General features: G+C 55.9%; 3 protein-coding genes and 1 long non-coding RNA gene across 4 annotated transcripts in view; 3 read left to right on the plus strand and 1 right to left on the minus strand.

Moving 5' to 3' along the window:
* The first annotated feature begins 509 nt into the window (after positions 1 to 509).
* PDXP (pyridoxal phosphatase) lies at positions 510 to 4,992 on the plus strand. Its single transcript, XM_077761971.1, has 4 exons — positions 510 to 556; positions 851 to 878; positions 1,724 to 1,769; positions 3,631 to 4,992. Exons 1-4 carry the CDS (start codon positions 510 to 512, stop codon positions 3,945 to 3,947), a joined length of 438 nt encoding a protein of 145 aa, XP_077618097.1. The 3' UTR covers positions 3,948 to 4,992.
* A 4,580-nt stretch (positions 4,993 to 9,572) lies between these two features.
* On the minus strand, positions 9,573 to 14,518 carry LOC144229957 (uncharacterized). The gene is made up of 2 exons (XR_013334665.1): positions 14,435 to 14,518; positions 9,573 to 13,655 (listed from the first exon to the last, which is right to left on the minus strand). It is a non-coding gene; the product is annotated as an uncharacterized LOC144229957 (long non-coding RNA).
* On the plus strand, positions 14,454 to 17,713 carry LGALS1 (galectin 1). Its single transcript, XM_077762088.1, has 4 exons — positions 14,454 to 14,553; positions 15,791 to 15,870; positions 17,115 to 17,286; positions 17,516 to 17,713. Exons 1-4 carry the CDS (start codon positions 14,545 to 14,547, stop codon positions 17,660 to 17,662), a joined length of 408 nt encoding a protein of 135 aa, XP_077618214.1. The 5' UTR covers positions 14,454 to 14,544; the 3' UTR covers positions 17,663 to 17,713.
* A 5,288-nt stretch (positions 17,714 to 23,001) lies between these two features.
* Positions 23,002 to 23,373, plus strand: part of NOL12 (nucleolar protein 12) — a 9,470-nt gene continuing 9,098 nt past the window's right edge. The window contains exon 1 of the mRNA XM_077762089.1: positions 23,002 to 23,129. Coding sequence (XP_077618215.1) covers positions 23,047 to 23,129 — 83 coding nt within the window. The 5' untranslated portion in view covers positions 23,002 to 23,046. The remainder of the gene's footprint in view (positions 23,130 to 23,373) is intronic.

The following is a 23,373-nucleotide window of genomic DNA, read 5'->3' on the forward strand; positions in this document are numbered from 1 at the left end:
CTGCGCGCTCACCTCCGCGCCGAGGGCAGGGGGTGAGGAAGGGGTGTCTCTGGGTGACAGAGAAGGAACCAGAGGGATGCGAGGGTGGTGTCCGCCCTGCGGGAGCCCAGGAGAGCTTCTTTATGGCCTGATAATTCTTGAGACGACCACCACTCGGGGGGTGGAGGGGGAGGGCAGTAGCAGGGCCTCCGCTTGACAGATGAGGAAACTGAGGCCCATTGAGGTTTGGGGGGTTGCGGGTGGAATCCAGGCCCTCGACCCCCAGCCCTAGCCCCACTGAACCAGCCTCAGGGACTCCTGTCATTTTGTCCCACCCGCCATCAAGATGAGGCCGGAGAGTTGGGAACAAAGCCTGGAAGGATCATCCCCCCGTTGGGTAGCTGGGACGCCTTTGGCAGCAGCAGATTGTAGGCGGGTGTCGGGGGAGCATTAGAGGTGGACGGAGTTTGACCCAGGGCTCTGTAATCTTAAATTACATAACCTCGGAGCATCCCTGCCCTGGGGGTAGAATGGGAATGCTGATCATGCCAGTGTCCTCCGAGGGAGAGTGGTCAGAGTGAGTGCCTGGCACATAGTAGGTCCTCAGATGGGGTGGGTTGTATCCAGAGCTCTCCCTCTTCTGCTAGCCCAGAGTTTATGAAGCGCCTTGCTGTTTGTTCTTACGTAGTTTCTAAATTACTTTGGGGATGGGAGTTAACTGTCCCATTTCTCAGTTAAAGAAACTGAGGCTAAGAGAGGGGAAGTGAGCTGGCCAAGAACTGGAAGACCTGAACTTGGCTCTTGTGGCCACCGCGCCCCCCAGCCCACCCCCATCCAAGGCACTGTTTACTACTGTCTTCTGTTTATTCAGGCCTTTGGAGGAGGAGGAGGAGGTGGAGGTGTGCAGGTGGAGGCTCGCACATTTTGGAGGGTTTGAATCAGCCCAGAGCAGATGGTAGCAGAAGCTGACAGTGGTGAGGGTGTGTGGTGGACAGGTCACTACCCAAGGCAGTAGGCTGAAGGTGGAGACAGCTCTCCATCATTCCCTCCTAGCTGGCCACCTGGGCCATGCTATGAAAAGTGAGTTGTGGGGCGCCTGGGTGGCTCAGTCGGTTAAGCGTCCGACTTCGGCTCAGTTCCTGATCTCACGGTTCGTGGGTTCGAGCCCCGCGTTGGGCTCTGTGCTGACAGCTAGCTCAAAGCCTGGAGCCTGTTTCAGATTCTGTGTCTCCCTCTCTCTCTGACCCTCCCCTGTTCACGCTGTCTCTCTCTGTCAGAAATAAACAGAAAACATTTAAAAACTTAAAAAGAAGCAAAGTGAGTTTCTCCCTGGAGGCTCAAAGTTCAGGTGCAGACTGGGCTAAGGGGCGCTCTAGGACTCAGGAAGGGTGGTGTGTCACTGGCCCTGTTGATCGTTCCCACAACCTAGAGGGGGAAGCAGAGGCTTAACTATAATGCCACTGGCGAGTTTGTACCTAACTGAACAAAACAGTGCTATAAACATATTAATAAAGGCCCCGTCAGGCGTAAAATCTGAAATAACGCAAGTCCCCTCCTCCCCCCTTCCTCCTCCCCTTCCCTTGTGGGTCTCCAAAATGTGTGTTTACCTTCTTACCACATGGCAGCCGCTTGCACTGGCAGATAGCAATGCCTGCTGTCTCAGGGGTATGTCACCACTAAGACACGTGACAGCCTTGGATGACAGGATGTGAAATGAAGTGGGACAATGGTTGTCTGAGGACAGAGCTCTCCGTTCACGTTGCCCCTGCTAGGACGCTCCCTCCCCTACGGTAGGGATCCTTGCTGCGTTGGCTGCCCTATGCCCAGTGCCTGGCTAGGCTGGCGGATAGGTGGGCCTCGGTAAATATTGGCTGAATGGATAAATTGTGGGATGGGGGGGTGGTTAAGGGCGATCAGCCCTGTCCTGGTGGGAGGGGACATTGCTGACACCCGAGACCCATCTTAAGCAGAAAAGAACACTCTGGGGGGGACTCAGTTGAGTCCCTTTCCCATCCCGGAAGGAATTGCTAACCAAGGGGGCAAATGGCCTTTCTTCCCTGCCCAGCTCTCAAGAAAGCAAGCGAATTCTTTGGCTTAACTGCTCGGAGTGTCATCCTCTGTGAAGGGAGAGAGGAGGCCCAGAGCATTTGGGGTCGGCCCCGTGGAGTCCTGACGATTGTTTAATAACTGGGGGGTTGGGGGGGGCTGATTTATACCATTGATATTAGTATACCATATGCTGTTATGCCATAAATTATACCATAAATTATTATACCATAATTTGATTTAAACCATTCCCCAGTTTCCGTGGCGCAGATACTTCCCACCACAGCCAATTTCAAGCTACCAATGTCACTGACTGTGGGGCTGGGAAGATGTGTGCACACCGTGATATAGCATTTCGTCACGACAGATGTCAGCGATCTCAAGAGCGCAGAGAATGCTAAAAATAATTAGGAAGAAATGTGTTTGGAGAATTTCGTACCTGTGTCTTAAACGATTCATTGGACTGGGAATTTAGATCCGGTGACTTTTCACAGCGGCTTTAACAGGCAGCTCACAGAATTCCCGAGAACGAACCACTCGGCCCTCCCAAGCCAGTACAAGCTGGCCCGGCACACGACGGGGTCAGACCCACCTGAACGCGTACCCCTGGCCGATCGTTAAGCTGCGCGACCCGGGACAAGTTAACTCAGTGGCACAGCACCAGCCTTCTCATCCGTGAAATGGGCCTCCATGAGCGCCCGGCACTTTAGAATGTGCTCAGTAAATTCTGATCCTTGTCCTCGTTTGTTCAGGGACGTCCATGTGAAGGCAGAACCGTCTGGCACAAAGATGTGCCTGTGGGACGGGCACAGTGGGCTCATTGTGCGGGGCAGGATGGTACCGGGCCAGGAGTCAGGACTGCCCTTTCCTAAACAGTCCTCCCATTGTTAAATATGTGGGCGCGTCCGCAGTTTTGATTATTATAGTTACTGGGGCCACGGACATCTTCAAGCATGTAACTTTCTGTCTCCAGTTTGAACTTCTGTCCCTGGAATCGCTCTCCCAGCCGAGGCCGACTGGGGCAGAGGTGCGAACATTTCCGTGCCCTGCTGCGTTCCAGAAAGGGCCGTGCCAGTTTCTGGTGCCGCGAGCCCACATTCCTGTAGCGGTAACCACACTGCTGTTTATTAAGTGCTTTTCGGTTTCCAAGCCACTTGCCCCTGCGATGTCCTCTTGAAGGCAGGCATTACTTGGACCCTCCTTTTCCAGCGAGTCCGAGGGCACTCAGAGAGGTCATGTGGCTTGCCCAAAGGCACACAGCTGCCGGGCTAAACCAGCAACCCTCAGACGGGACTGACTGAGCCAGGCCCAGCTACACGCAGTGGCTCATTCAGCCCCTACCGTGCCGTTTGAGGGACGGGGAAACTGAGGCACAGGGAGGTTAAATGGCCTTCCTGAGAAGGGTGAAGATTCTGGGAGTCCAAACCCAGGCGTCCGGTTGCAGTCTGTGCTCCTAACCACGACACTAAGGCTCAGAACTCTGGGACTCATTTCCGTGCCTAATTTAACACCCGTGCCAGGCTGCCTCCCTGGAATTGCGTTTCCGGGCCCCCATGGCCTTCCCTGCCGCCACTCCGCACTGACCACGTGTCCGTCTCCCTGCAGGCACCGGGAGCCTGGCTGCTGCGGTGGAGACAGCCTCGGGTCGTCAGGCCCTGGTGGTGGGCAAGCCCAGCCCTTACATGTTCCAGTGCATCACCGAGCACTTCAGCGTGGACCCCGCGCGCACGCTCATGGTGGGTGACCGGCTGGAGACCGACATCCTCTTCGGCCACCGCTGTGGCATGACCACCGTGCTCACCCTCACAGGCGTCTCCCGCCTGGAGGAGGCCCAGGCCTACCTGGCGTCTGGCCAGCACGACCTCGTGCCCCATTACTACGTGGAGAGCATCGCGGACTTGATGGAGGGGTTGGAGGACTGAGCCCACCTGACCGGCAGCCGCAGCCCTCCACCCTGGTCCCGTGGATGGAGGCCAGGGGCCAAGAAGCCGCCAGCCCCCTGGCCCCGTTTCCCACAGCCTGGTGGCATTGGGGAGCCAGGGCAGGGTTCAGGGCCCTCCCCTCCCCTCCCCTCCCGGTGGTGGCTGGCCACTCTTTGCTGTTCCAGAAGGTGTCCCCCTGCCCATACCAGTTGGCCCTGGCCTGACCCAGCCAAGGTGGCCTTATATCTCCTGCCTTGTGACTTCCCCTCTTTGAACTCTGGGCCTTGACACCCAGTGAAGATTTTCCCCGAGCACTTAATTCCCCCCCCCTTTCCTTGGGGCCTCTAGAGCCCCACCTCCCATCCAGTGCTGGCCTTCAGTTCCTGCTGACCGATCGGAGGTCTAGGTAACCTCCAGCTGTCATAGTCCCGAGCCCCGGATGGACCTGTCAGAAGGCTAAGTGAGAGGGACTCACTGATGAGTCCTGAGGGGTTTAATTGGGACCCTAAGTAACAGTGACTCTTTCGTGTCCTAGGTCCTGAGTAGACCAATCGGAACACAAGGTAATAAAGACTCATTGGTCCCTTAGATCCTGATGCGAACAGTCCAGAAGTCTGAGAGAGAGGGGCCTCTCGATGATCTGGATCTGACTAGACTAGCGAGGGGTCCGGATTCCTGTCCATAAGTGTCCAAATGCTGAAGACACCCACCCCTCCTCCACAGATGTTGTGATCCAGGGGGCCGCTCAGTGGCTCTGGGGGCTTCCTAGCCCAGAGCCCCACCCTTCCCTGATCACAGTACTGGTATCAGTCCAGCGCTGATGGTGGTCACAGATCAGGGGGTGGGGGGCTTTTGTGTCCCTCCCCATGCTGTGAGTGTTTGCTGTGCCACCTGTCCCTGTGCCCGCCCCCAGCTATTTATTTATTCTTTATTTATTTATGATCGTGTGCCAGTGATGGTGGCGGTGGGGGCTGGGCCTTCCCACCACTCCCACCTCTGTTGTAACCGGCCCTCCCGTACTTAATAAAGTGCGCGTGGGAGAGTCTGTGTGGCTTCAAGGCTGTGTGGGGCAGGGTGGGAGGAGGACCCCCTGCCTGAGCTGGGTCCCCAGAACTGGGCCACTGCAACCTTCCTCTGCGAGAGATGACGCACCCCGGTCCCAGAGCAGTTTCTCCTTTCTTTTTTATATACTGATTTATTTTGAGGAAGGGGGAGAGGGGAATCCCAAGCAGGGTTTGTGCTGCCAGCACAGAGCCTGCCATAGGGCTCGAACTCACAGACTATGAGGTCATGACCTGAGCCAAAATGAAACCAAGAGGCAACTGCTTAACCCACAGAGCCACCCAGGCGCCCCCGCAGAACGATATCTGTGCACAGTCCTACCTTAACCCAGTAGCACTTGATGCCTCGCTGGGTCTTTACACACTGATTTGTTTCAGTCCTTCAGGAAACTCACCAGACTTGTATTACTCATCCCATTTTGTCTCTTGGGGAATGAGGATCAGAAATGCGGTGTTAACCTCCACAACGGCACACGGCTAGAAGGCATAATCGCCTAAGGCAGGCTTTGAACTCGTGTTAGCTGATTCCAGGGAGCCACAGCGCCCTCTCTGCAGAGACCCAAGGGGAAGGAGGCCCTGGCTGGGGGGGGAGGGTGGCGCCCGGGTGAGATGCTGCACCCCCACCCCGCCCACCTTCAGACACTCCTCCCACCTGGGAGTCGTTGTGACTGCCCCTGGGTGAGCTCGCCCGACGGGCTGCTGGTGGGGAGATGTCACCACTGCTCCAGACCTGACTGTCACTGATTTACTCGTCACGAGTTTGCACGAGGCCTTCCCACTCAGCCTGTTTCCTCCTGTGTGAAGCGAGGGGGTGGGACGGCAAGGCCTGGGCGATGCTCTCCAGTGTGGTTCTTCTGGGGAAGAGAAAGTGCTGACTGAGCCTGGCTGCCATCATGAGCCTATTTTCCCTCGCGGAGACTTCTGGCCGTGACAGGAGCTCAGCTCAGCCAGGCTAAGGCACAAGGAAGTTAACTGGCTGCCCCCGCGGGGTGCTCCAGCCCTCTCCGGGTGCATCCCTGTTAGCTGTGCTGCTCATCCCACCCACACCCCGGGGCAGATTCTCCCCGGCCTGGCTGAGGCCACATGCCCATGCCCGTCTCAGAACCTGCGCCCAAGGGGCTAGAGCAGAGCTCCTGGCCAGCCTGGGGCATGTGCCACCCCCCACGCCCCCAAGGAGCACCCACCTCCCCGGCCCTGCCCTTGGACCTAGGAGCTACCCCGCATGGTCCTTGTGGACAGAAATCCGATTTCCTTGAGTGAGCACAAGGTGATAGGTAACCTATCAGAAGGGAAGAGGCATCCCTGTCCCAGGAAGTGACTCTTGATTGGTTTAAAGCGTGAATCTAAGCCAATCATGGTTATTTGANAACAGCATGGCCGTTATCCAGGGCCAGCTGCCACCTGAGTGAGGAAGGGAGAGGCTTGCTTTGCCCCTGCTTGGAGTTAATGCCTCCTAAAGGACCCTACGGGGGCTGAGGGCAAAACCCCAGTAGGACAGCAGCAGCCACTGGACTGAGGGGACAGGGCTCGGCCCCCCCCCCCCCCCCCCACCCCCTCTATCCAGTGATTGATTTAGCCGTGGGCTCGTGGACACTTCTAACCAATAAGACACGAGGGGCGGTCTCTCGGGAGATCCTGGGAATGTTTGCCCCACTTTTAAAGAAGTACACAGTCGGTCCTGCCTGGGTGGCTCAGTTGGTTAAGCGTCAGACTTTGGCTCAGGTCATGATCTCAGGGTTCCCGAGCCCCATGTCCGGCTCTCTGCTGTCCGCTTAGAGCCTGCTTCAGATCCTCTGTCTCCCTCTCAAAAATAAGTGTTTTGAAAAGAACATGGGTGGAGGAGGCAAGCACTCATCTGGGCTTCGGGGGTGGAAGTTGTTGTAGCCATTCTGTGATCATGAGACTGATCCAACATACTTCTCCGCTTCAAGGGACAGAGCAGAAAGATGGGAAGAACTTGTTGGGGCTGTTTCCGCCAACTTTTTAGTTTTAATTCTTTAAGTTTTATTTATTTCTGAGAGACAGAGTGAGAGGGGGAGGGGCAGAGAGAGAGAGGGAAAGAGAGAATCCCAAACTGACTCTGTACTGTCAGCACGGAGCCTGACGCGGAGCCTGAACTCACCAGCCGTGAGATCATGACCTGAGCCGAAATCAAGAGCTGGACGCTTAACCCACTGACCCACCCAGGTGCCCCGATTTTAATTTTATTCTAAAGATGTTATTTTTGAGGAATCTCTACACCCAACATGGGGCTCAAACTCACCACTCTGAGATCAAGAGTGGTATGCTCCACTGACTGAGCCAGCCAGGTGCCCCTTCCCCAACTTTTAATTCAGAAAAAAGTGTGGGTTTTTAGAAAAATGTGTATTTATTTATTTTGAGAGAGAGAGAGAGAGAGAGAGAGAGAGAGAGAGAATCCCAAGCAGGTTCTATGGTGTCCCACACAGGGCTTGATCTCATCAACAGGGAGATCATGACCTGAGCCCAAACCAAGAGTCGGACACTTAACCAACTGAGCCACCCAGGCGCCCCCAGAAAAGTTGTAAACCAACACAAAAAGTGCAAGAACAGCACAATAAGCATCCACACGTCCTTCACCTGGATTCCCAGTTAACATTTCAGGAAGCTGAGGACACCTATCCCCAAAATGAAACACCTCCTTCCCACTCTGCTCCCTGGTGTCCATGGTTCCCCAGTTCCTGACTTCCCTTCCTTAACCCCTCCTGGCTACCTCCTTGGTGACCAGAGGCCTTAGAAGGACTTTCTAGTGACTCTGCACAATGTTTTCCTTTGGAGGCGGCTGTGAGGCTAGCGGCAGAAGCTCAGACTCACCGAAACCCGAGCTTGGTCTTGCCTCACCTTCCCACCTAGCTCTCGGGTGATTCATTCTCGCCATTACAGATAACCCGCAGCCAAGGGAAGGTCTCTGTGGGGTTTCTTCCGCATTTCCTTACGTGTCCAGTAAACCAAGTCGCCGAGAGCTGGAGTCAGCTCTAAATTCCACGGGTAACTTCTACCATGAGTAACTCAGTACGCCACAGCCGCCGCCACGTGGCTGCTTGCCTACTCGAGAATCAAAGGTTCCTGGTCCCTCCCCTTCCTTTCTCTTCCCAAACCACGCGTTTCCCTGAGCCTGGGCGGTCCTAACAAATCCCACTTCTCCGACACCACCTAAAAGGGAAAACTGTTTCCTCTGCCCACAGAACGCTTCTGACACCAAACGTGTGGGTTTTCTGCAACGACTAAGTCTGTGGTCTTCTGCGGTCACCAACCAGGTGTGCTGGAATTCAGTTCAATTCTGGCACCACCCGGAGTCAGTGCAGATTCCACAGGTTAAGGACTCCGTCCTATGAGATTCCCTCCCCCCCCCATCAGATGCCACTAGCAAGTCCCAGGTATCACCTGTGCTTCTGGCCGACTGGCTATAAATTGGAAATTCCCAAAGCCCCCTTCTCAGATTCAGTAATTTGCTGTAAGAGCTCACAAAACTTTATGTTTACTGGTTTGTTATATAATAAATGATATGTAAAGACACAGATGAACAGCTGGATGGCACAGGGCAAGGTCCAGAAGGGTCCCAAGTGCAGGAGCTGCCGTCCCCATGGAGTTAGGGTGGTGTATCCATGTAGATGTCTTTGCCAACCCAGAAGTTCCCCAAACCTCGTATTTTAGGGATTTTTAAAAATTTATTTGAATTTATTCTTTAATTTTTTTTTTTTCTGAGAGAGAGAGAGAGAGACAGCGTGAGCAGGCAGAAGGTCAGAGAGAGAGGGAGACACAGAATCTGAAGCAGGCTCCAGGCTCTGAGCTGGCTGTCAGCACAGAGCCCGATGCGGGGCTCGAACCCACAAACCTCGAGATCATGAGCTGAGCCGAAGTCGGACACTTAACCGACTGAGCCACCTAGGCGCCCCGGGATTTTTTTTTTAATGGAGACTTTATCACATAGACATGATCGATCATAACTCAGTCTTCAGCTTCTCACCATCCTCTCATTGGAGAATGCAGTGTGGGGCTGAAAGTTTAAAGGTTCTAACCATCCCTGATCCTTCTGGTGACCAGCCCCCATCCTGAAGCTCCCCAGGAGCCCACCAGTCATCATTAGAACCAAAGACCCAGGAAATTCCAAGGGACTTAGGAGCTGTCTGTCAGGAACCTGAGTCAAAGACCAAATATTAAAACAAAAGTTGTTCCCAGAACTTCTGTCCCTTAGGAAATTATAAGGGTCTGAGAGACACTGGCAGGGACTGGGCTCAGAGACCAAACATACAATTTTTATTATCTTGTGCTCCCCAAAATTTACTTGTATTGTTTTTTAATGTTAATTTATTTTTGAGAGAAACGGAGAGAGTACAAGCTGGGGAGGGCGGGGCGGAACAGAGGATCCCAAGGGAGCGCTGTGCTGACAGCAGAGAGCCCAGTGCGGGGCTCCAACTCAGAAACCAGGAGATCACGACCTGAGCCGAAGTCAGAATCTTGCCTGAGCCAACCGGGTGCCCCTTCCCCAACTTTTAATTCACAAAAAAGCTTTTTTTTTTTTTAAATGTCTATATATTTATTTTGAGAGAGAGAGAGAGCACAAGCACTAGAAGGGCAGAGAGAGAGAGAGAGAGAATGAAGCCCAAGCAGGCTCCCTGCCGGGCCACCCAGGTGCCGCAACTCCCCAAGCTTTAGTTTAGAGAAGTTTCAAACCAACAGAAAAGGTGCCAGAATGACATAATGAACACCACTGTCTCCTGCACATGGAGCTCCAGTTGTCAATATTTGACCAATTTGCTCCATCACCCTTTGTATATTTTTACATTTTTTCATTGATTCACTTGAGAGTACTCCGCAGATGTTAAGACTGTTCTCGGGGCGCCTGGGTGGCTCAGTCGGTTAAGCGACCTACTTCGGCTCAGGTCATGATCTCGCGGTTCATGGGTTCAAGCCCCGTGTCGGGCTCTGTGCTGAGGAATAGCTCAGAGCCTGGAGCCTGTTTTGGATTCTGTGTCCCCCTCTCTCTCTGACCCTCCCCTGCTTGCGCTGTCTCTCTCTCTCTCAGAAATTAAAAGAAATAAAAAATAAAATAAAAAAGACTGTTCTCCCCAAATCCTTATCTGGCCTCTCCTAGGGGCAAGGACTAATCATGGATTATGGCCGCCTAGAAGAGCGAGGACAGTCTCCACAGCCATAGCCCACAATCATACAAGAACCCAGATCTTTGACAATTTCACTGAGCCACTGAATTAGCTGCCATGGAAACCTCCTCATTCCAGATTTGTCATGGGAAAGTTTCCCTTAATTTGAAAATGATTTCTATTGATGGGGCACCTGGGTGGCTCAGTTAAGCATCCGACTTCATTCAGCTCAGGTCTCAGGTCATGATCTCACAGCTCGTGAGTTTGAGACAGCGTAGGGCTCTGTGCTGATGGCTCAGAGCCTGGAGCCTGCTTCGGGTTCTGTGTTTCCCTTGCTCTCTGCGCCTTCCCCGCTTGCGCTCTGTCTCTCTCTCTCTCTCAAAAATAAATAAACATTAAAAAAAGTTTTTAAAATGATTTTTGTTGAATTTTTTGTTACTTGCCACCCAAAAACTCTCCTGATACACAGGCCCCAGGCGCATTATAGAAAACAATAAAATGCACCCAATTCCCGTAAGTCCCACATTAAATATATTGGGGGGGGGTTGCTATATATCTCCAAAGTATTTTTATACATTTGTTTGAGACATTATTTGCCTATGAGGATCTAAGGGAGGAGTGACCAACCTCTAGGAAGACTTGGACACACTTCTAAAGTAAGAAAATCCAACCCAAGAAAATTGTTTCCAAATGTTTCCGTTTTTACGACTACCAGGTTTTAAGCTTGAGCCCAGTAAACGTGGATTCATTTCAACTTTGCAGTTTTAGTATTTTGGAGCCAATGCGTTTTTCTCTCCAGGTCTCAAATATTCTCTAAGCTCTTAAAAAGCTCTCCGCTTCCTGTGAGTCTATAATTATGTCAAAAGAAAATGTTAAAAAAAATAAATAAATAAAGACTGAAGCCTGGGGCCTAGAGGGTTAGTGAATGGCAGCGCCTTGACCACACCCAGACCTCATAGGAGAGGAGAGGCAGTTCCCCAAAGACAAGTGAGGGCCTGTAATCAGGAGGGGGACAGACACCAGGTGGGAAGGCAAGTGACAAAAGCCCACTGTATTTGGGGAGGTGGCTGTCTGAGCAGCAGACAAAGGCAGGGCGGTAAAACGGAAAAGCAGAGCGAGGTAAGTGGGGGTTGGAATAGTGCCTGAGGTTAGGGGGCATCCCCCCTACAGTCCTTTCTACCCTTCATGGAGAAGGAGGAAAAGATCTGGCTCTGAAGATGGAAGACCCTTCAGCCCTAGCTCCCTGTGTGACCTTGACCAAGTAGCCAGCCTCTTTGGGTGGTTCCTGAATCCTTATATGAGGGAGCAGGTCAGGTCCGGAATCTCTGGGGTCCTCTCCTGCTCTGACTTCTAGGACTTTGGAGCTGGCTCTGGTCACCTCCACCAGCCCCGGCTGGGGCCAGTCAGGTGGCCTGAGGGGTGTGGATGGGGTTTCAAAGGCCCTCCCTGCAACTGTCAGCTGGAGGAGGTACCGCTTTCACATGGGCAGGGCAGAGGAGGGACGGGCAGGACAGGGCAGGAGTCCGCAGGCTGGGAAGGGCCGCACTGGCCTGTCCAGAGGCGCTGAGCTCACTTCTAACAGCAGCGGCCAAGGTCCAGCCTGTAGAGCTGCCTAGAGGATGGAGAATTCCAGAGAGCTCCCCGCCTCTGCAGAGCAGTGAGGGAGGAGGAGAGCCCACATGGTGGGCAGCCTTGGCCTTGAGGGTGCAGGACAGAGAACTCATGTGGAGCCGCAGACACATCACCTCTGTAACCCTCCAGCCAGTCAGTGGATGCTAATGTTCCCACTTTCCAGGCTTGGAAACAGGTTCGGCGAGGGCAAGGCCACAGCCAGGCAGCCCCCGGATTAGGACTTGCCTCTCTTCTCCTGATTCGGACGCCAGCGTCAGCGCAGGGCCGGGAGCGGTGTACCGCGCGGCACATCCCAGCCGGCAAACACGAGGCAGGGAGCGGGGGAGGGGAGGTGTAGATAAAATGAGATAAGGTATGAAAGCAAGGCGCCGGGCACAGGGCCTGGCAGATAAGTGGGGGTGCCACCACCACTGGGAGGCCCTGAGGACTGGGTTGGAGCTTGGCGCACACAGTGCACCTTGTCCCTGCCCCCACGCAGGAAAACCGCGAGCCCTGTTACAGAGGACGCTGGATTCCAGAGAGACTCCCTGCTGAAGCGTAGGCAGGCGGGCACTGGCGGGGGTAAGAGGGAGACTTCCCAGAGGTGCTGACCCCCAGAAGGTAAGCTCAGCCTAGGAAGAGACCAGAGGGAAGCTAAAACCTTCTGAGATTGTGGCGAGGGAGGGGGATCATCCATTTAATGGAACAGACATGAATTCCACCCTGCACTAACCTTGTGTAGGAGAGTAGGGTTTCACCACCCCACTTTACAGATGGGAAGACTGACTTGGAGGACGCCCTGGTGATGGCGCGGCAGGGCTAGGACCAGGATCGAACTCTCCAGACTCCCAAAGGGGCCTTTCTGGAGGCCCGTTCACCACGCCAAGCCAATTCTCCACCAGCCCTCAGCTGGCCAGACCCTGGAGAATAAAGCAGCCCCTGGTCCGACAGCGAACACTTCCCGGTGCTGGGCCTGACTTCCAGGTTGGGAGAAGCTCGGAGCTTCGAGCTTAAGGCCCTGAGCTGCTGGGCTGGAACCGCCAGCCAGACCCAGTGGCAGCAGCCAGGAAAGGACTGTGAACCACCTCTGCTCCCCGATCTAGGGCTCCTCAAACGCCCCTAATGCTTGATCAGGCAGAGGTGTCTGTGGCCCTGGGAGGGGAGGTAGAAAGGAAAGGCCCTGGAGCTCGCTCCACCCACCCCTCCTTATGTTGAGGTTTGGGGGAGGCCTTGGAGGAAACACCCAAGCAGCTGTGGTTGGTTTCGTCTTGGAGGAGGGGCTCGGGGCTCGGACAGGGGGCGGCCTGCTTTGAGGCCTAATGCACTCCCCCCACCACTCTTCCTGGGCCAGGGGTGGGCTTTAGTCATATGGAGAAAGGCGGGGATGGGGGGTGGGGGAGGCACCAGAGAGCCTGGCCTCCAGATGTGAGTCACTCCTGGTCCACATCTCCCTGCCTCTTCAGTGCTGGTAATTTCAGAAGGGACATGGCAATGTGGGGGAAGGAGGTCCCAATGACAACTCTCCGAGTCAGCGCCCCACCTTGCCTAGTGCTCCCCATCCTGGGTATCGGGTGGGCACGCCCCACCCCAATCCACCCTCAACTCTGTTGCTACAGTGATCTTCCCTGTAGCTCATGTCTCACCTTCCCTATAACCTTCTATGGCTCCCCAGAACCGTCAGTTAAAACAATGGCCAACCCCCTCAAAGAGGCCCTTCATGATCCAGGTACTCTTGTCTTGGCCTCCCAGCTCCATGTCCCATCTTTCCCCGACATACCCCAAAACTCCAGCCACACCCCGATGCTCACTGTTCCCGTCTGAGCCTCTGCTCATGCTGGCATGCCAAGCCCTCCTTCTTCATCTCTCCTTCAGAGCCCCCCTTCAGCCCAGCACCTAGTAGATGCTCAGTAAAATATCTGCTGAATAAACAGAGAAAGGAAAGGCTGTGCTTAGCCTTGGATGGGAAGAGAGCAGAAGCGGGGCGTGCACAGAGTAGGGACCCCAACCCTTCGTGGCCTGGCCCAACCTGCGCCCTCTCCCAGGCCTGACTCTCAGGCCTGAGGCTGTCAGGCAGGGGCTTTGGGATGAACCCCTGAGGCCACTCCGGAGGGCTGAGGCCTGAGGCCTGAGCCCCGGAGGCAGCCAGCGGCAGGCCTGGCACCCGGCCCAACCTTTCTTTAGCGCTAGTGAGAAGCCTAAGCAGCAGCCACAATCCCTGCTTCCGGGTGGGGCCAGGGCCCTGTGGTTAATGGTCCTGGGCTCTCTCGGCAGAAGCTGCGCAGGGCGGCCACGCCCTGGTCCCTGCAGGGCAGCCTCGACAACCCCAGGTCTAATTCCCTGAAGGACCCCGTATCCCCTCAGCCATCTTCTCTGGGTACCCCCTGAGCTCGGCCTGCTGGCCCTCGGCCCCTTCCCGCCAACTCTCGTTCCTAACTCATCCTCAAACTATTTTCCGTTGGCTTCCCCCAGTCCCTGCCACAGCAAAATTTTTGGGTGGGGGGTGGGGAGGGATGAAGGAGAATAGGAGGTGGGGCCTGGACCCTGGGGGCGTGGTTGAAGAAGAAGGAGGTTTACCACTCTGATTGGTCACCTCGGCTCCCAAAAGCCTTCAAAATGCCATTGACTCCGCCTCCAGTGGGGCCCCCTTCCCTGTTCTGACTTACAATTGGTTGGGCGCCCAGGGGGCGGGACTCACCAGAGTCTGGTCCCTTTATAAGGGTGGGAGCGGCCCCGGGGGCCCATCTCTCCCGTAGTCTGGAGACAGCTGGCGCCGCAGTCCGCAGGAACATCCTCCTGTCCTCAATCATGGCTTGTGTGAGTGCGGGGACCCCGCTCCAAGGCCCAGGGATGGCGTGGGGGCAAGACAGAGGAGAGTGGGGGCAGATGGTCTGGGTTCTTGTCCCCAGGGTGTGGCTTTGAACAAGTGCCTCCTCTCTTCTGGGGCCTCAGTGGCCGCGTCTGTAAAATGGGGGTGGGCGCCATGGTCCCCAAAGGCCTCCTCTGCCGTAAAACTTATCTGAATTCCTCCAGAGTATGATAGCACAGTTATTTCTGCCAAGGTTTGACATTTTGCAGCTCCCCGATAAGTGGGAGCGAAAAGGGTGTGGCCAACTGGTGGGGTAGGGAGGCACTTTAAGGACGCCCGAGCCGCTGTCCCTTTCCCCCCTCCTCCACCCCCAAAGAGCCTCCCGTCCCCTCCCCCTCCTGCAGCTGTCCCCAGTCACTGGGCCAGGGCAGAGTCATCCTCTGCTCCAGAGAGCGCTGCAAAGTCGCCAGGATCTGAGACAGGCGGCCCGCGAGGGCGCCTGCCTGGGTTAGTGGGTGGAGGGTGGCTCTGTCCAGGCTAGTCGGGTGGGGGCTGGGTAACCCGCCCCCTCCCCCCACTCCCCATGCTGGGAGATGTGTGCTAAGGGAGAGGGAAGGAGGCAAGAGTCTTCCAGGGGCCCCGAGGGAAAGGGTTCACGTCTCTGGCAGAAGGCACCACCCACACCCGCTAAGCTGTGCGCTCAATCTTGCATTTCTGAGCCAGCCAGGCTGCTGCCTCCGGCCCTTGACCGCTCTCCCTTCTGCAGAGGGGCCTGGCTGCGCTCCTTAGGGGTCTCCTCTCCGGCCCCTGCGCCTCTCTGCGCAGAGGGGTCTGAAGGGGGTGGTGGGGGATCGCCCAGCCCCGGGCCGCTACTTTTCCAACACAAGGGCAGACCTCTCCATCCCCCTTCCTTTGCCACCAAATCGCAGTGTCACTCACTCCGAGTCAGAGCCTCTCCACTTATCACCTCCCAGGCCACTCGGGATCCAAAATCCTCAAGCCGAACCGCAAAAACTTTAGATCTTGGCCTCTACGACCTCAGTCGTGTTACAGATAGGAAGTGGACCCGGTTGAGAGCAGGCACTTGGCCAGGACCACACAGAGAAAGTCTAGAACTTGCTCCAGATTCCTCGAGCTTTCCGCAGGCAGGGTCAGAGGATCCGGGGCGGGGACGACCCCACCCCGCCGCCCCACCCCCGGGCGCTGCGTCCTCTAACCCGGCTGGTTGTGGCCTCGTCTTTGCAGGGTCTGGTCGCCAGCAACCTGAATCTCAAACCTGGGGAGTGCCTCCGAGTGCGGGGCGAGGTGGCCCCAGAAGCCAAGAGGTGAGGGGGTGCAGATGCGGGGCGGGAGCAGGCGGCAGCGGCCTGGGCTTGCAGCCGCAGGGTCCGACAGCGGGTCTGGCCGGGGCGTGGCCGGCCAGGCCCCGCCCCCCCCCGGCGGCGAAGGGGGGTTGTCCGCAGTGGCGTTTTCTGAGTGAGTCACTCTTCCGCGGGGTCTGGACGCTCCCAGTAGAGTCGCCCCTTCCCCTCCCTGCTGGAGCCTCTTAAACGAAACCAGCTGCGGCCTCGTGGTCTACCTTAGCTGGCCCTGCCCCCACTGTGGGCGGGAGCCGCGGCCGTGGGGGGAGGGGCCGGGACAGGGAACGAGGGGTGTCCCTCTGCTGTTGGCCCTCGGAGGTCCCTCTTTCCCCCGCGCGCTTCACTCATTCAACCTTTCATCCCTTTGGTCCTTCATTCATTCACTAGGCCAGCTGCCTAGTTTCTCAGCAGACAGGTGACCTTGGACCAGTCCTCCAACCGCCGCCCTGAGCTTCAGTCTTAGTGCACGGAGCGGGGAGGTGGTTGTGTGGAGGTGACAAGCTGGATCTCTCAGTGATGCTGATGATGACCAGCTGACGTTAGAAAGAGCCGCATTATTTCCGCATTATATATGGACGTGCACTGTCCATTTCATTCTTCCCACCCCCACCCCCACCCCGAGGTAGGTACCGCTATTGTCTCCACTCAGCAAATGTATTATTGCTATTATTCTTTTTAAAACCTTATTTATTTTGGGAGAGAGAAACAGTGTGTGCGAGCGGGGGAGGGAGAGAGAGGGGAAGAGAGAGAGAATCCCAAGCCGGCTCTGCACTGTCAGCATGGAGCCTGAGGCCGGGCTAGAACCCACGAATCATATTATTATGTGTTTATTTGCCCCACCGTTATTGAGCACTTACTGTGTGTCATCATGCTCGGTCCCTGGGGGTGCAGAGAGATACGAGACAGATCGGACACTTGCCCTCCTAGAGGTCACCGTCTGGAAGGAGTCTCCGTCCTTGACCAAAGGGACCCTCCGCGATCCTTCCTGTGCCGTCCCTGTTGTGCAAATGAGGAGACTGAAATCCGCAGAAGGGCAGGGACTTGCTCAAGCTCACACAGCAAGGAGGTGGCAGGGCCAGACCTAGAGTCTGGGTGTCTTGCCTCCCGGCTCGGTGATGGTGCCGATGTGACCGGTGGTAGCACGGACCGGTCAGTCTGAGGGGGCTGCCACTGGCCGAGGAAGCCTCAATGCCCCCTTCTCCCCCCAGCTTCGTGCTGAACCTGGGCAAAGACAAGGACAACCTGTGCCTGCACTTCAACCCTCGCTTCGAAGCCCATGGGGACGTCAACACCATCGTGTGTAACAGCAAGGACGCCGGGGCCTGGGGCGCCGAGCTGCGGGAGTCTGCCTTCCCCTTCCAGCCGGGGACTGTCGTCGAGGTGGGCTGGAGCCTGAAGATTTAGGTCCCATCCTGCCCTCCGCCCCCCCCGCCCCCGCCCTGCCCCTCTCCCAGCCTCAGCAGCCACGCCCATGAAGTGGGGCTGTTGTTGTCAGGGCTACGTGAGGAATGAGCTCTGGGAGGATCTAGGACCAGCGTGCTGTGACTGCAGAGCCCAGGCCCCCTGCTGCGGGGTCCCCGCCACTCACTGCCCTTCTCTGCTCCTCCAGGTGTGCATCTCCTTCGACCAGGCCGACCTGACCATCAAGCTGCCAGATGGACACACATTCAAGTTCCCCAACCGCCTCAATCTGGAGGCCATCAACTACCTGGCAGCCGATGGTGACTTCAAGATCAAGTGCATAGCCTTTGACTGAAGCCAGCCAGCTCATGGCCCCTAATAAAGGCAGCCGCCTGTGCTCTCCCTAGCTCAGCCGTGTGTGTGTGTGTGTGTGTGTGTGTGTGTGTGTGTGTGTGGAGGGGGGAGGGTGTGGGCAAGAGGGATGCCACCAATTCCCCCAGGCTCCGCCCCTAACTTCGATTCCATTTAGTCCCTCGGTGCACACCTCTGAAATGCCAGGGACATCATCTCCTCCGTCCCCAGGGCCAAACAGGGAGGTCAGTGCATAAGTGAAACCCGGTCCTCAAACAGCCTCCAACCCAATGAGCCCCAGCACACAGTAGGTGCTCAAAAGATGTTGAATAAATGAAACTGGGGGGAGGGAGTGGGAAGGAGGCATGGACAGACTGATCCGTGCCATGGCATCTGGCAGCACCGAGCACGGGAACTATCACTGAGGCTCCTCTCATTTGCTGTCACTGGCTAGAAAGAGATCTGGTTCAGAGAGTATGCGGCTGTGAGCTGCATGGCCTTGTGCATGTTAACTGACCTCTCTGAGCCTATCAGAGCATAGTCTTGAAGATTAAGAGATGTGTGAAGCGGGACAAGTTTAATGCCTGGTGCGTGAGAGGATCGGTGGGTTGCGGTTTCCAGCTGCACTGCTACCTTGTGGGATGTTCTTACCCCAAAGTGAAGGGGAAGAAAGTGGTTCTGCACGATGCCAGGACCCCCGTGGCCTGCACCCGGCCCAGCTGAACCCTGTGGGGCTCCCCAGGCATCCCAGCTTCGTGGCTCCAGGCCACACACCCCAGTGCTGGAGTGTAAGGGGAATGGAGATGCTAGTCTAGAAATTGCTGGTTGTGTGGCCCTGGGGAGGACCCTCATCCCCACTCTGGGAAAGATGGGCTTGGGCCATTTTTCTTTTTCTTCTCTTTTTCCTAAGTTTATTTTTAGTGATCGCTACATACAATGTGAGACTTGAACTCACAACCCCGGGATGGGATCAAGAGCCACGTGCTCTTGCTCTTCGGACTGAGCCAGCCAGGTGCCCCTGCTGGCCTGTTTCTACGGACAAGCCAGCCCCCCGCAGAGTAGAGTTAGGCGGGGCGACTTGCAGCTTAGCCACCAGGTCCCCAGAGGCCTCTGGCTGCACACAGCCCCTTTCCTGCAGGGCAGAGGAATTTGGGAAACTCACTCGGCCTGAGATGAGGTCTCCACGAGCTTCTCTCTTGGTTTCCAAAGAGGACATGTCTTCTAAGACCCTCCAGGCTCTGTCACCCCAGAGGGCAGTGTTTGTTTGTTTTAAACATTTTTTACATTTATTTATTTTTGAGAGACAAACAGCACAAGTTGGGGAGAGGCAGAGAGAGAGGGAGACACAGAATCCGAAGCAGGCTCCAGGCTCCGAGCTGTCAGCGCAGAGCCCGACGCGGGGCTCGAACCCACAAACCGTGAGATCATGACCTGAGCCAAAGTCTGTAGCTTGGCTAACTGAGCCCCCCAGGCACCCCGGGGCAGTGTTTTAATCCAGCCTATCACTCTTGTCATAAGTGATGGGACCTGAGCTGGTGGCCGGGCCACCCTGCAGAGCGACCAGTCCCCAGTACCTCTTCCTTCCTGCTCCCTGCTGCAGGCCTCTACCTCCCTGAGAAGCAGCCCCCTGAACCAAGCCAATGTTCTGGAAGACTTAGAACCTCAGTGTGGGCTCCCCCGAAACCCTGGGGCACTCTCTCCTGAGCTGGGTGTGTATGCGGGGGAGGGGGGAAAAGCCTGGCAAATTCCATTCTCCAGGCAGCGCTGGTTGGGGGGAGTCTCGGTGGCACTCTTCCACCCCAAGACTTAGTTTCCTTATCTGTAAAATGGGGGCCCTTATTTGCACCTGAACACTTTTGGGTGGGCGATTCTCATCTCAGTGGGTCCCCTAGGGAGCACATCCTTATAACAGGGCCCCAGGAGGATGGAGTGCACAGGATGGGGGCTGCCATGAGCCACACCCAAATGTCCAGGCTCTCCTGGGGCACCCACGTGGCCGCCTGGAGGGAAACAGCTTTGGAAGCCTGGCTGTGGTGGGGCGCCCTCTGCTGGACAACGGGGAAAGTGTCTCTTGGACTGCCTTTTTCGGGTCCTCCGGGTTCGGCCCCACTAATTCTCTGTAGTCTCGCCGTTCATCAGCTCTGGGAGGGACCGCAAGAGGGCAGAGGAAAGCCCTAGGGCAGATAGAGAATGACACCACTGGGTTTGGAAGAAGGAAACTGGGTTTGGGGTCAAACACATCTGTGCCCAAACCCCAGCTCCATCACTGTGTGCCCTGGGATCAGTTGCTAGACTTCTCTGAACCTCGATTGCCTCATCATCAAATTGCACAAATACTGTATCCCCCCTGTGGGGTTGTTGCAAGCATTAGCTGAAAAAACACAGAGAAACGCATGGTGCCTGGCACACAGTAGGTGCTCAGTAAACATAAAAAATGATTTCAAGGAGGGGCGCCTGGGTGGCTCAGTCCTTTCAGCATCTGACTTCGGCTCAGGTCATGATCTCACAGTTCATGTGTTCGAGTCCTGGGTCGGGCTGTATGCTGACAGCTCAGAGCCTGGAGCCCTTTTTGGATTCTGTGTCTCCCTCTCTCTCTGTCCTTCCCCCGCACACACTGTTTCTTTCTCCTTCAAAAATAAATAAACATTAACAAACAATGATTTCAAGGAAAAACCAACCCAAAGAGTGGTAGGTGTTTTAGACCACGAGCTGCTATAAAGGGCTCTCAAGTTTTGGAGTCCGGTGGGGTCTCATCTCCTCTCCTGGGGGCAAGAGGACCTGAAATGCCCTGGAAAGTGGGGAGCCACAGGGCCTGCCTGAGGTGTTGGGCTTCGCTCTGTACTGGAAGCTTCTAAATTTTTTAAAAAGTTTTATTTATTTCTGAGAGAGAGAGAGAGAGAGGGAGACACACAGAATCTGGAACAGGCTCCAGGCTCTGAGTTAGTTGTCAGCACAGAGCCCGACACAGGGCTTGAACCCACGAACCGTGAGCTCATGACCTGAACTGAAGTCGGACGCTTAACTGGACTGAGCCACCCAGGCACCCCTGCACTGGAAGCTTCTAGACCCAAGGTCCCCCAGAGCCCCGCAGGGGCAGGCAGGCAGCAAGGGCTGGGTGGGCTGCAGGAGCCACCCACACCCACTCAGAGCTCCCCAACAAGGTCCTGCAGAAGCAGCTGTCCCCTTCCCCGGTCCCTGTCTCAGAGTCAGACCGGAAGCTGGGGGAGGACGGAAGTCAGGGAATGGCTCTGTACCCCATTTACTACCTGAGCCACTTTGGTCAAGGCCCTTCCCCTGTCTGAGCCTCCTGTTCCCTCACTTGTGTAATAGGGATGAAAGCAGCACCGAGTCACAGGGAGTTTGGGAGGATCAATTGAGATAATCCACGGAGGCCCCGAGAACATTCCTCAGCAGAGGGGGAGATGGAACGGATGGGCTGTGGAGAGGGAAGGAGCCAGGGAGGTTTATGATCTATCAAGTCCAGCGGTGGACCCTTGACTTTTCATCTATAGCCAGTCTGCTTGGGGCGGGGGAACCTGGTAAACAGCAGGCAGCAGCCCTGAGACTGGGTGCCTGGGACCCAGGAGGAAGCCAGAGGGAGGGTACCAGGGGTGGCGCTAGGGTGTGGGCACCGAGGGGCAAAAGGTCAGAAGGGAAATTGTTCACCACCAGGAAGCCCCACCATTCAGGCAGTCCCCCGCTGTGCCCTGGGTTCGAGGATAACTTCCTCTCGGCACCCACCATGGAACCCTTCATGGGTTCAACATTCACAGAGAGATGTACCTACTGTGTGTCTGGCTCCTTCCAAAAAAACACCCAAAAAAACGCAGGATCAGGGTCTGCATCTTGCCCTCCAGAGCAGGCATGTGAGCTACTGCGGGAGTGATCCCTCAGGCCAGTGGCCCCAGGAGCTGGGCCAGGAGGCCACAGACTCAGGTTCAAGTCCCAGCTTGGACCTAGAGAAGCCCTGTAACCCTGGATAAGTTGCATCTGCTGAGAGAATAAGTCTCTTCTCGGTGTGCCTGGCACACAGTAGGCACTCCGATGTCCCTACTCTCAGCTAGTTCTGGGGTCACCTCCTCTGAGAAGCCCTCTGGGCCTCAGGAGCCAACACTGAGCTCCAGAAGCCTCCTGCATTTTTCACTGCACTGTAATGATCATCAACTCTGCCAGACTGGCCAGTCCTTAAAAGCAATGGGGGCAGCTGGTCCGCGGCAGCCAGCACAGATGAACTGAGATGTAGGATTCAGGCATACAATCCTAGTTACTAAAATTCCCCTGCTGGTGGTGTTCTCCTGCATGCCTTCACACGTGTGTGCCCTCATTTTCAGTAGACAGTGTGTTGTTACGCCCCCATGCCACACTGGGGGAAACTGACACACAGCGGGGAGATGGCTTGTGTAGCAAATACACACATGGCATGTATGATTTATACACAATGTTACTTTTCCTCAGAATCGTTGTTCTCAAAGTGTGGCCGGTGGGCCAGCAATATCAGCATCACCTGAGAACTTGTACGGAATGCAGATTATGGGGCTCATTCTCCATCAGCTGAATCAGAAACGCAAGGGGGGTGCAAAGAGATCTGGGTTTCAGCAAGTCCTGCAGGGGATTCTGACGCAAGCCAAAATTCGAAAACCACTGCCTTGCAATAACCCTGCAAAGTCACTATCATTATCCCCATTTTACAAATAGGGTAATTGCAGCAAAGCAAAGGCAATTGGTCCAGCACCACAGCTGACATTAGGGTACCAGGGTTCCAGTCCAGACAGATTGGCCCCAGAAATGTGCTCTTGGAGACCACCAACGACATGGAATCAGAATCAAAAGTTAAGATCAGCAATATTTGGCCATTTAGTATTAACTCCATACTGAACGCCTGCTGTGTGCTAGGCTCTGGGACCTCGCTTTCACTATTGGCTAGTCTAGGAGAGGGATTGGGGTTAAGAATCACCGAGGAGAAAGGTATCTGCGTGTCGCAGCCAAAAGGCAGGGCTGGGGAGGCCGGCTCCACGACCCCTTTATTTTTTTATTTTATTAAAAAAAATTTTTTTTACATTTATTTATTATTGAGAGACAGAGCACGAATGGGGGAGGGGGAGTGAGAGAGGGAGCCACAGAATCCGAAGCAGGCTCCAGGCTCCGAGCTGTCAGCACAGAGCCGGACGCGGGACTAGAACTCACGACCCGGTGAGATCATGACCTGAGCGGAAGTCGACGCCCAACCGACTGAGCCACCCAGGCGCCCCTCTGCGGCCCCTTTAAAAGGCGGGGCCCGAGGAACGGAACAACGGAGCCAGAGTGCGCGGCGCGGCCGGGAGGGTAAAAACGCTACACCCGGAAGTGTCTCGGGCGTGCGGGAGCCGCGCCGCCGGAGGCCTCGCCGCTATGGGCCGCAACAAGAAGAAGAAACGAGATGGCGACGACCGGCGGCCGCGGCTCGTTCTCAGCTTCGACGAAGAGAAGAGGCGGTGAGTGCCAAGGCCGGAGCGGATCTCCTTCGGGCCACCGGCCAAGGCCACGGCCTGGCCCAGGAGGCTTACGCTCACGCCGAGGTCCCTTCCGGCCCCGCCCTCTGGGCGTGGCCGCGGCTCCTCTTCGACACCACCCCCCACTGCGGAATGGAAGCGGCCGCTAGCGGCCCCCAGCCTGGGAAATGGAATTGCCCGCTCCGCCCCCTCTTGGCTTACTTTGCACCTCGTTCGGGCTGGGTGA

The sequence above is a fragment of the Crocuta crocuta genome, unplaced genomic scaffold (assembly GCF_008692635.1).
Source record: "Crocuta crocuta isolate KB4526 unplaced genomic scaffold, BGI_CrCroc_1.0 scaffold193, whole genome shotgun sequence".
NCBI classification, from domain to species: Eukaryota; Metazoa; Chordata; class Mammalia; order Carnivora; family Hyaenidae; genus Crocuta; species Crocuta crocuta.